The sequence below is a fragment of the Clupea harengus genome, chromosome 6, assembly GCF_900700415.2.
Source record: "Clupea harengus chromosome 6, Ch_v2.0.2, whole genome shotgun sequence".
Taxonomy (NCBI): Eukaryota; Metazoa; Chordata; class Actinopteri; order Clupeiformes; family Clupeidae; genus Clupea; species Clupea harengus.
Genome location: NC_045157.1, coordinates 6,421,052 through 6,433,990, shown reverse-complemented (window position 1 = coordinate 6,433,990; position 12,939 = coordinate 6,421,052). Strand labels below are relative to the sequence as shown.

Sequence of the window (12,939 nt, the reverse complement as noted above, 5' to 3'; positions counted from 1 at the left end):
GGAAGGACAGTCCAGGATGGGAAAAAGCAGAAACTAAATTCACCGCGATCTCAGGCTTACCTGCGTGTGTGTGTGTGTGTGTGTCCTGTGTCGCCTCCATATATGCACGTGTGTGTTCCAGTGTGTCGTGTGTGCCATTAAAAACCTGACAAAGGTCTTAATTACTTGCAAATTTCACCAGAAACTAGGTTCATGCTAATATGTGTATTACTTGGAGGCTGGACCTCATCCCCAGTGACATCACATGTTTGTTCCTCGAGTCATTGGATGGAAAATTCAACAGGAAGTGATATTTTTTTGACGCACAACTATTTAAGTCTTTCACTTCACATTGAATGTACTTGAAACAAAGCCATTCATCTGTGTGTGTTGTCTTCGGATATTAGTGGACTTGCAAAATAAATCTTGCAAGGAACTCATACTGTTTGGATGATGCTTTGGATACTTACAATCCTCCTTATGAACATGTGTAAGTTCATTTGAAATATAATTAATATTATAATTATAATAAAAAGTGTAATTATTTTCAATTATTGAATTTTATAGATTTTTAAATGTTTTTGTTCTGATTGGAAAAGTAATTGGTGTTTCTGGGTGTAATATCTGATGCAATGCTTTGACTACTACAGCATGAAATTGACTCATATGCTTTACCCTCATACTTTTCTAGACAAAGCACATGATGTTATTCAATTAAATCGAGTAACAGAAGCTGCACCTGGAGATACAGTGACTTTAGATTGCTTTTTCCCTGTGGTTTTCAAGACCGAAACACTGTCCTGGTACAAACTAACACTGGGACGAAAGCCTGTATTAGTGGCTAGTTTGTTTAGAGCCACTCAGTCCTGGAGTCCTTTGTTTTCTGAAGACTTTCAAAATGGACGGATGAACATACAGCAGTCTGAAAGAACATTTAATCTGACCATCGCAAACATCACATCATCTGATGAAGCAACATATTACTGCATAGGGACATTGATTTCTGATCTTACATTTGGAAATGGAACGTTTCTGGCTCTCAAAGGTAATACACGTGTGTTTCAACAGAACACCCCAACAATTCAGGAGTTATGAGACATTTCACCCACTTTTATATTTACTATTTCCTTTGAAATATAGGACACAGACAATTTAACCACAGCTTTAATGAGGATAGAGCATTGTTCTGCAAAGTGGCCAACTGTGGACAAATGAACACTGAAAAGAAGACAGTTTTGAACACAGGTATTTGTTTTCATCAAATAGGATTATTGCAGATGCGGAACATTGTTGCAGCATGTAGCAGCATTAACAGATGACTTGACGCATGTTATTTTATGATGTGCCACAGAGAAGTGTCTTTACATACAGCGTGTTGTTTTCTGCTGTTTTTCAGAAAAAGCTGTGGATCCTGTTGTTTATGGGTTGGCTGCTGTGTTGGGACTGTGTTTTGCGCTCATATGTTACCTGGTCAGTCTAATTTACCAAGACAGGAACCACAAACATGACGAAGGTATATCATCTGTAATAATAGTTGTTAGAATGCATTACATGAGCATGTCTCAGTGAGCACTTTCATGACCCAAGAACAAAATGACAAACTTTGAAATGTTGATCAAATGACCTGAATATGCACATTAACTTTTTTTCAATCTGACATACATCTCCAGTTTACACTTCATGATTAATAATTCTAAACAAAACCTTAAGTTAATCACCTACGTAATTCTTCTTTTCCCTACACGTAGCCGATGCCAACCATCGAGGCTACAGCAATAGAGATGACCTTGATCATAATACTGAACAGATGCCAGTAAGTTTCATATTCATTGTTTTCATGTCAAAGAAACAGTTCGATATAGAGTTACAATGCCATGCCTGTTTCCTTTAGATGTTGATGAGTCCAGATGGAAATGTCTTCACTTCTGTTATCTACAAAATCAAGGACCTCTAAGTGTCTGCAGAGCCATGAAATGCTGCCCTTTCAGCTTTCATATCTGCTACCTGTTCAACCAAGTTGACCACCAACACTCACACGCACACACACACACACGCACATACACACACACACACACTCCCACGCACACACACACGCCCACGCACACACACAAACAGGCACGCACATGAACATACATACTACATACTGCTTCTCCTGCTTTGTTGCCTACATGTTACCTCATGTCATTTAGTAGTAACTGATGAACATGGATTTTGCATGGCACCATTCCTTCCCTGCTGTACATAGAGAGCTGTAATTGTGGGCACATGCTACAGTGAAAAAGGGCCCTTTCTGCTGAATGAAAACATACAATACAAATGTTTTGTGCTAATTGTAATGTACTCTTCAAATTAATAAAGAGTACATTCTATTTTGCATTAACTTTGCATGCAGCAATGTTTGATTTTATTTGTGAAAAAGTCAAAAACTGGCAAAAGGGACAGGCGAGACTCCGTAATGCTGTTTCAAATCTAGCCTTTATTCTTCCTGCTTCTTACCACGTGTACAAGCATACCTCAAACTCTTTTTTGTTTTGTTAAACTGACTATCTATGTTTTCTTCATCATATTTACACATCGCTATGCATTGCTCATCAATTTAAAATAATGTTTTATACTAATTTTTATACTGCGGCTGATAGAGAAATGTGAAACTCTGACTTTAATCAAGTATGTATGTGTGTTAATCATTTGCCTTTGTAAGCTGAAACTTGACTTTTCTTAAGTGCTGATGTTTCTAACTCTGTACGTGTACCTTCTGTGTGTGCCTGTCTCGTCTGATGCAGTCTGGGAGTGGGCCTGGCCCATCTCTCATCCTCCAATATGAGAGTGAGCCAATGCTTCTCTCTTGTCTGCCAAGACATGAGTGAGCCTGATATGCATATTGAATAAAAAGATACTTATACACAACTTCGGAGTCCGAGGTAAACTGTAGTGTGAATTTCCACCTAACAGTGGCAAAACAATAAAATTGTCTCAAGGTGCTTTACAGGGCCTGAACCCCCTCAGAGCAAGTACAATTGCGACACAAGGAAGAACTCCTTGGCAACAGGAAAGCCGGCCGGGTAGAGACAAAAAAAGAAGGGGGGGGGGGGCAGCTTGTGGCAGAAGGGAAGGAAGGAAAAAGAGAGGGTCAACAATCAGAAACATGTCAGATTAAATCACACACGCATCAGGAGATGAGCATGCTAGCACACATGTGGTAAATATCGGGATGAGCATACTAGCACACATGTGGTAAATATCGGGATGGGCATACAAGCACACATGTGGTAAATATCAAGATGAGGATGCTAGCACACATGTGGTGAATATCAGGATGAGGATGCTAGCACACACACATATGGTAAATATCAGGATGAGGATGCTAGCACACATGTGGTGAATGTCCACAATATACAAACATAACATGGTATATAGATGATGCATACAAAATTGATAGAGGATAAGGTGGGGAGAGAGTATTCAAGTATTGTAGAACAGGTTATTGGGTATACAGTGTGCTCGTAAGGTTACTATTACAAGGGTAAGTAGAGTAATGGAACAGAAAACTATGTTGATGGTGGCAATTAATTACATTGCAGGTAAATGCTAGCACAGAGTATGGGATAGAATAAGTGCATGACAGTGTTGTAGAGCTGCGTAGGCGTAGGCCAAGGGTGTCTGCAAGTAGATCAGGTGGAGAGACTACAGCAGTATCCCACAGCAAAGATAGTCTCGACTAGGAGGGGAAGAAAGAAACAAAATGAGTGGGTAGAGTTTGTCTGCCAATACGCATATCTGTACTTAATGGATATTGTAATGACGAACAATGTTTCCACAGCCATCAACAGTTGCAAGCAAAAGTCACGCAATAAGAGATAGAAATTTGGCTAGTAAACATCAATTTGATGAATAGATAAAGAGATAAATGTTGGTAAACAATTAACAGGAGGTAATATGGCCACTTTATCAGTATCAGTATTGGCATAGTATGATATAGAAGGAGAGGGACAGGCTGCCTGGCAAGGTGTATAGGAATTTTGTCTATATTTAGTTTTGATGAGTTATGTTGGCTTACATGGTGCATGCAATGTTTAGTTAGGATAGCGACAACAACAATAATAGTAATATATTTATTGTCAAATTTTTCCATTACATCAAAAACAAATTCATGGTCTCATACCCAAATGTAGACCATTGCAGGCAATTTATAGTCCTTAAGTTGTTTTATTTGGTGATATCAAAATAGATTCAAATATTTATCAACAGTTATGGAACAGAACACAATTGATCAGGCTTCACCTCACAAACATGTATGTATACAGGTTAGGCTTATGTGGTGTGAACATTAATGCACTTGTAACTACATTCTCAGAAAAAAATGTCCTCAAACTTCCTCAAGATGCGAAAGTTATGTGAGTGAAAAGTTTTTTGAAAAAAAGTATGACACAAAAGGTACACTGTGGCTAAAGAGGGGGGTAGCATACAGGCGGAGATGAAGACGGGGTGGCGTACAGGTGGAGATGAGCGGCACATGTGCCCATGCTCACTCTCTCACTCCAGTGGCAAGCGGCCTCCTTGCTTTCCGCCACCTGCACAGTACCAGGTAGGTCTCGTGCGGCCCCTGTCCACTGTAGAGAGGTATCTTCATTGTCCTGTGGCGTGGTGCCTGCATTGTCATGATGGTAGCACCCAGCTGGCTGATGGTCAGAGCGAGGTCTGATCCTGGAGCTACCTGCGCGGCAGCCTCTTCCAGCTGAGGTGAGCGCACAGCTACGTATGTCCGACCCCTGGTGCTGGAATGGCTGCAGTGGGGTCCCCAGGTCCTGATGCAGCTCTGGAGTGGTGTGGCATGTTGCTCCTCTCTCGTTGTCCAGGGCAGGGGATGTTGGCGCCATCTGCTGCTCCTTCCTGCTGGGTTTGGGGTGGGGACACGGCTGGCCCTAGTCTTGTTAAGGGTCTCAGAATAATGCCCTTCGGCTGTGCCCCACCCCGCTGTAGTTCATAGAGAACATCTTTAATGTCCATCTCTACTGTCCCACTCCTGACACCAGAGTAGCGAATGGAACAATGCACAGGCTTATCTCTGGCTGTTTGCAGTTTATTGAGGACCCATGGGGAAATCACTGGTAACACTTTATTTGGATAGTCAGCCTATAGACACTTTAGTAGTGGTGTGTTGCCTAAATCAGACCCAACCCCTAACCCTAACCTTAACCATAAGTTGTAGTTAACAGAGTTTCAATACATAGTTTGTTTATAATCTGAGCATCTGTAGATAGTCTATAAGGGACCATCCAAATAAAGTGTGAACACATCTCTGAATTCAGAGGATGAGGGTGACCAAATACGGGTAAAACAGACAGTAAAAGAGACAGGGGCCTACACAGGCATTTACACATTACACACGGACTCAATGTGATAACAGAATTACACGCTGACATTAACACAAGCAGGCAAACACGAGTACATTCTGAAATGGAACATTAGAAACAGAATTTAACATTAACATTCTCACTAACACACACGCACAGCATTATGGGGCAAAACCACATCACACACATACACAGAAGGGCACAACTCACCCCACCACCCCCCTGCACGCTACAATATTTCGGGGAGATTGACTCAAATATGGCCTCTCATTTTCTGCACAAGATAAAGGAGAGTGTTTTAGGCCCAGGCAATAATACACCTACTGATGGAAATTTGATACCGCTAGCTACCTCAGAGGAAACATTAACATTAATAATCTATCAAATTTACATCATGAAAGAATGACAGAACTCCTCCTCAAAGATCTCTGAAAGACTCATCATGGCCAAATATGTCAGTCAGAAAGCAATCTGAATCTGAACAAGGACATTTAGATTCTGTGTGTTTGACCATGTAAACCAGAGGAATTCTCTCTGATCTTAAGACACTGTGTGGTCACAGCAACCCCCACACCTGCAGTGCAGTTCACAGTTCATTTTAAAGGCGAATTTCAGAAGTGGGTCGACTGTTGGCTACTTCCTATAATGGAGCCAGTTGGCTCTGTGTCATTCAAAAGACATGGCTGCCTATCCAGCCAGATATTCTGTTTAGATACTCACTCTACCTATTGGTCCTGGAAAACAGAGCTTGCTCAATACCGCTGTTTGACAAGAGATCTTTCAGAATTGTGACCATACCACCTCAAAGCAGAAACGTGAGTGAAGACCATGAATGTTTTATATCAGAACCTAAGGTTACCATGTAGGATACGAGGGCTTGTTCTGGCCTGTCACTAACAAGGTATCATAGCTACCTCCGTTACCTCCTGTGCTAACGCTTTGTTCATTTCATCACATTGCTTGCATAGAGTTACAGCAGCAGCACATAATAAAGCAGTTAATCTGGGATGACAGCTCAGCTGCTGCAATGCTTTGTTGGGTGAATCTGTCATTGGATCAGTATATTTTTTTACTGATTGCTCATCGGATTGACTTGAAACTAGGCTAATATGTGTATGACTTGGAGGCTGGACCTCATCCCCAGTGACATCACATGTTTGTTCCTCGAGTCATTGGATGGAAAATTCAACAGGAAGTCATATTTTTTTGTGGCAAAACTATTTAAGTCTTTCACTCCACACTGAATGTACTTGAAGCAAAGTCATTCATCTGTGTGTGTTGTCTTCGGATATTAGTGGACTTGCTAAATAAATCTTGCAAGGAACTCATACTGTTTGGATGATGCTTTGGATACTTATAATCCTTCTTATGAACATGTGTAAGTTCATTTAAAATATGATTATTATTATGTAAAGACTTTTTTCTGATTGGTAAAGTAATTGGTGTTTCTGGGTGTAATGTCTGATGCAATGCTTTGACTACTACATGATGAAATTGACATATGCTTTACCCTCATACTTTTCTAGACAAAGCACATGATATTATTCAATTAAATCGAGTAACAGAAGCTGCACCTGGAGATACAGTGACTTTTGATTGCTTTTTCCCTGTGATTTTCAAAACCGAAACACTGTCCTGGTACAAACTAACACTGGGACGAAAGCCTGTTTTAGTGGCTAGTTTGTTTAGAGCCACTCAGTCCTGGAGTCCTTTGTTTTCTGAAGACTCTCAAAATGGACGGATGAACATACAGCAGTCTGAAAGAACATTTAATCTGACCATCACAAACATGACATCATCTGATGAAGCAACATATTACTGCATAGGGACATTGCTTTCTGAACTTGCATTTGGAAATGGAACATTTTTGTCTCTCAAAGGTAATATACTTGTTTTTCAATAGAACATCCCAAAAATTAAGAAGTTATGAGACATTTCGCTTTAATATTATGAACCCTCTTTAAAATATAGGACACAGACAGTTTAACCACAGCTTTAATGAAGATAGAGCCTTCTTCTGCACAGTGGCCAACTGTGGACATATGAACACTGAAAAGAAAACGGTGTTGAACACAGGTATTTGTTTTCATCAAATACAAACATTGCAGATGAGGAACATTGTTGCAGCATGTAGCAGCATTAACAGATGACTTGACACATGTTATTTTATGATGTGCCACAGAGAAGTGTCTTTACATACAGCGTGTTGTTTTCTGCTGTTTTTCAGAAAAAGCTGTGGATCCTGTTGTTTATGGGTTGGTTGCTGTGTTGGGACTGTGTTTGGTGCTCATATGTTACTTGGCCAGTTTAATTTACCAAGACAGGAAACACAAACATGACAAAGGTATATCATCTGTGAGATCAAAATGATCTTATTTTTATATAATTTGTGCTTTCTCCATGGGGGTCCAGGCTCTGGGCTCTGTATTGTATTGTTTTGGCACTATGTAAATAAAGTTGAATTAAATGAAGTTTCAAATTATCATGTCATTTTGAGAGAATCCAGCCAGCCTTATTAATCTGTTTCTTAATGTATTTCATGTTTTTAAGAAGTGAAGTCTCAGCAAGTTCACACAGACAGGTCTTTCAGAGATCCATCAAGTGGGCAGGTACAAAACATAATGGAATACTTATAATGTTCATATACATTACAGAGTATGTTAAATTTGTCTTATTTTATGTGTCTAAATTAAAACCTTGTACTCAGATATGTTCAGAAAGAGCTAACATGTAGGTCTAACTGTTGTCTGCCCAGGATGCTGAGGAACTGATCAATTATGCTGCCTTGCACTTCTCTGATAAGAAACTGAAAAGAGGAAAGAAGAAGAGAGACCTGCCACAAGACAGCATCTACTCCGATATCAGAAGTTAAGAAATGTGCCAGGGCGCTTTCAGATAACAAGCGGACAATCCTCTTTGTCCCGCACCCTTCCAGCCCGCCTCACATCTGAAAGACAATAATCTGCCCAGAGTTGTTTAAGCAAGATATCACACGGTGAAGTAACCATAGCAACAGCTCAGTGATAAAACCTATTTTTGGATACCCAGCATGCCTGTAATTTAATCCTCTTTTAAATGCTATAATTCATAAATTATAAAAAAGCATATATGGCGAGGAAAGCTCATAATTTGTGCATTTACTTAGCCTACCATGCTTTTGAGCGAAAAGTTGGCGCCACACAAAGCGCCCACCTAGCCAGCGCTGCCCGCTTCTCAGTGAAAATGAATTGAATTATAGGAAGGGTTGCTTCCCATGTGAAGCGTGTAATAACTTGAAGCAGATTGTGGATATCACTCAGATATGTTGTCATAATTACTAAAGTGATTATCACTTAAGAAAATAAACTTCAATTTTATTGAATACAATTTTGCCTGTTGCGGTCTATTTATAAAGTGTACTGCAGCAAATGTCCATTCCAAAACATATCTGAGCATCAAATCTTCTATTAAATCATTGTAAGCATCATATTATCCTCTGACTGTTTTATCTGGCTGTGAAAATCATTTAAAACTAACTGAGACAAATATTTGGCCTACGGTAGAGATGGCAAGTTGTTTGAGATTTGTGTGTCCTTGTACATAATTTACTCTTCAGTCATCATCAATCATCAGTCTGTCACAACATAAAATACATTGCACTGAATGACACTGGCATGCTTCACCACGTCAGTATTTCCCTGTAAACTGGTCAAAAGCCAAAACACAAACTATTGATGGAACCGGATATTGCTATTCTACTGGTGTAAGAGACATTAACTAAGTGTGGCATTATTTTGTATCTGTAACTCATACCCCTAGGTGGTCTGTGTCACTGAGACCTGAACCATTGGCATTAGAACCCCTTCCCCCTCAGATAGCCTCTTTCCTGCTATCACCCCCTCCCCCCTTAGGTGAACCCCTCCACCTCACTGTCTCTCCTTCCTGCCATCACCTATAAATTGTGGTCAATTGGAGGACAATTGCAGAAATTGATATGCAAGTGACAGCAGGTTGACCAATACTCAACACTACTAGCACAAAGGGAAAACAACCCAGGGTCACTGTAAAACACAATTTCCAGACTGATGGAGAACCACAGCCTTACTGAACTCCTGTAATGTGTGTTGATATTGACTTCAAAGAAACATCTGTACTTTCAGCAACTAGCTGTTAAATCATTATTACAGGTTGTATACAGTGGCGGTGCGTCAAAATTTTGAGATAAAAAAACAAAAAAAAAGTGAAAAAACATTATATACCAAACAATTAAAATAGGAAATTTACTGTGTTAACTCGTTAAATGTGTGTGGGAGCCCGTAAGCCCCTGTCAACAACCACTTAAATGTGACCAAATATAATATATTGCCATTCGTTATCACTGAGATAAGCCCCTCCTCCCTGGAGGGGCGCCGGCCAAATGGAAGTCAATGGGAGCTCTCATACTTTTCTCATACATTTGAGCAAGGACAGCTTCTCATTGGCGGATGAAAGTTCGATCCTGGGGCGCAAAATTTTGCGCCCTGACCAATGACATCGTTTCTTATTTCAAAGCGACTGGACTATTCGTCGAATCAGAGACCTTTATCATTCCCTCACAGACCATATACATCTCACGTATCTACGAGAGCAACATAGCTAGCAGAGACTTTGATTCTGTGAGTATGCCGACTGAAAACTTTCGAATCGACGATCAGATGTCGATAAAAAGAGACTAAAAGACAAGGGACCCGAACGTCCGGATTTAAAAAAAATGCAGCAGCAGAGCATCGACCGCGGGAGGACGTACACCCGTAGCTTCTCCTCAAGCCTGTATGCTAACCGGAGCTGGTTAGCTGGTTGTTCAGTGAGTGATGCGTTTTTTTGTTTTCCCTGCCTGTTGTTCCAAAGTCCTGGGACTGAAACAATCTGGACTGCAACGGGGATGAGGGATCTAAAGCACTTCAACGATTCATGTAAGAAGCACGAATCTTGCCGCAGCCATCTAACTAACAGCCTGAAGCTAAGCCTCTTTGGAAGACTGAGTATTGCAGAGCAGTTGGACGAAGGGTATTGGCATTCGAAAACATGTATCATCCAGTGTTTCTGAATCTATTCTGCTCTAAACCTCTAGTATAATCCAGTATTTCTGAATCTATTCTGCTCTAAACTACTGGTATCATTCAGTCTTCCTCACTCTATTCTGCACTAAACCTCTACACCCTGTGTTTTTTTTATTTTTTTTTATCTACTCCGTTTTAAACTTCTTGTACACAATGTTTCTGAATCTAGTCTACTCTAAACCTCTACTACCCAATATTTAAACCTCTGGAACCCAACCCAATGTTTCTTAAACCATTCTGCTCTAAACCTCTCATGCCCAATTTTACAGTTTGTTGAGAGTTGTTAGTGGACAGTGTTGAGCACTGTGTTTTCATGAAATAAATCTTTGTTTTTTAATATATTCTACTCAAAACCTCTCTTGTGTTTTTGTTTTCTCATTGTGGAGTGCTATTTAAACCGCACTGCCCAACTGCGCCCATAGTCTATATATGTCTATGATTGCGCCCCCCCACAAAAAGTAAATCACCAGCCGCCACTGGTTGTATATGTATTTTTTGTGTTTAATATTACATATTTCGTGTTATTCAGTTGGATTTGTATTTAAGTAACTGTTGATCCTTTGAAGTGTTTGGCAGCATAGCTCTTTGAGGCAAAATGACGCCTTGAGTCTGGTGGCAGTTTGACCACTTCCTTCCTGTTTTTTGTGACCCTTGAAAGGTGACTGTTCACTTGGCTTTGTATGTTGTTGTCTACAGTCATATGGGGTACCAAGTGTCACAGGCCTTTTCTTTGTAGAGAGAATGCACTCTCTACTGTCACCTACCTTCAAAGGGTCACCACAAACGTGTTAACTACAGTTTAAGGTTTTATTAATGAAAGATATGAATCACAGCACACTCATGGCTGCCTACAAAGGTAGAAAAACACCACTCTGTTTATTGACAGGTCGAGGAACAATGAGAGCCTCAGCAGGTTTTGAAATATTCTCCTGTAGAAACATGTACAAAAGTCTGGAGATGGATGATCTCTCCATTTAGCCCTTTCTTGTAGCCAATTAAATGGATGGAGCATTCGGAATCTGACTGCCCTTTTCAAAATATATCTCACAATATATCTGTGAGCAGCGCACAGAAAGAATGTATTAAACTATTTAAAAGTGTGTGCACGCCACCATGGGCCAGGAGCGCCTCCCACAACATTTTGCTCTATTATCCTGCATTGTGTCCACTGTTCTCCATGTCCTACACTGAGCCAGAGTTATCACTGATAGAATACACACACACACATTGTTCTTTTTAATAGCTTGGTATTGACATTTGATCTGCATTTCCAATGTGAATATGAGACCTGCATCTCAGGCTTTTTTAAATACATCTGTGCCTAAAAGTGAGTTTACCATACAGTGAAAACTAGATAGTAGTTTAGGGGTGTTTAATTTGATTGACACAAAGAGAAGAGGTGGAGTGTTATTCAGATTCATCCATCACCACACGGTTCTTGAAGGTGCACAGATGTAAAGCATTAGCCAATAAGCACAAGGGGGAGGAGAGAGGGGGTGGGAACTGCATGCAGTGTGTGCACACATTTCCTGTAAAACTACATTTTTACTCAGACATTATCTATGTCATGGGGCTTCATTTCAGTGATAAAATGTACATTAAGTGAACTACGCTTCAATTTCATTTTTGTTCACTTCAAAATTTATATCCCTCGCTCTGTTTTGCAAAAACTTATCATGAACTATTATTAGTAAGTTATTTCAGGTATTACAATTACTTAATAAACGATGAGGAAGAAGGTTGCTTAGATGATTATGGTCATTTGAGGTTTGATTCAGAGGGAGAACATAAACAGAAAACAAATTGGCTCCTGTACTAATATAATATTTGTTTTGTTTGTGCTCAAATGTCTAAAATGGTGGATGAAGCTACATATATTAATTGTGTTATAATACAGTATATACATATTAAGAATAATAATTAAATATTAATTAAAAATTGAAAAAAAAACTGCACTTCACCAAATGTCATTTCAGTAACTCTTCCTTTTACATTCCCCTAAGTATTTCCCTGGTTAATATATGGAAAATTATAGTATGTTATTGGGTAATTACCACAGGTAATAGGTCGATGACTACAGAGAAAAAACAGTGGATTATTAATTCTGTTAATTCTTAATGTGTGACTTTTGAAGGCCTTAAACTATACTTAGATTATAGGTCTGTGACTTCCTTGACACCGTGTGGCAGTTGAGGTTTTGTTTGTATGTGTGAGTGTGTGTGATTGTGTGTGCGTGTGCGTGTGCGATGTGTGTGTGTGTGTGTGTGTGTGTGTGTGTGTGTGTGAGAGTGTGTGTGTGTGTTAAACCACAGATACGCATGTACCTGCTGTGTTCTTTTTGATGTTTGAGATTCTGTTGCCTGTCTGCGCAGCCCTTCTCAACCACCTGAGAGAGCAGACATGTAATCTCTGGGACTTGGTGAAGGGGCGGTGGGGTTGGGGGGGAGGGATCAATGAATGGCGATATTTATTTACTCAGTCATGGAATTAGCTCCACTCCATTCAGAGACACCTACAAAGATTTGAGG

General features: G+C 40.0%; 1 protein-coding gene across 3 annotated transcripts; it reads left to right on the top strand.

Annotated features, from left to right (window-relative positions):
- Positions 1-356: 356 nt before the first annotated feature.
- Positions 357-3,051, top strand: LOC116220748. Of its 3 annotated transcripts, none has more exons than XM_031568860.2 (5): positions 357-469; positions 671-1,024; positions 1,120-1,224; positions 1,376-1,492; positions 1,728-3,051. In XM_031568860.2, exons 1-5 carry the CDS (start codon positions 430-432, stop codon positions 1,868-1,870), a joined length of 759 nt encoding a protein of 252 aa, XP_031424720.1. In that variant the 5' UTR covers positions 357-429; the 3' UTR covers positions 1,871-3,051. The 3 variants fall into 3 exon arrangements, with proteins under 3 accessions (XP_031424720.1, XP_042563939.1, XP_042563938.1); XM_042708005.1 differs by lacking the exon at positions 357-469 and having other exon boundaries at positions 581-1,024; positions 1,728-1,792; positions 1,871-3,051; XM_042708004.1 differs by lacking the exon at positions 357-469 and having other exon boundaries at positions 581-1,024.
- The last annotated feature ends 9,888 nt before the right edge of the window (positions 3,052-12,939 follow it).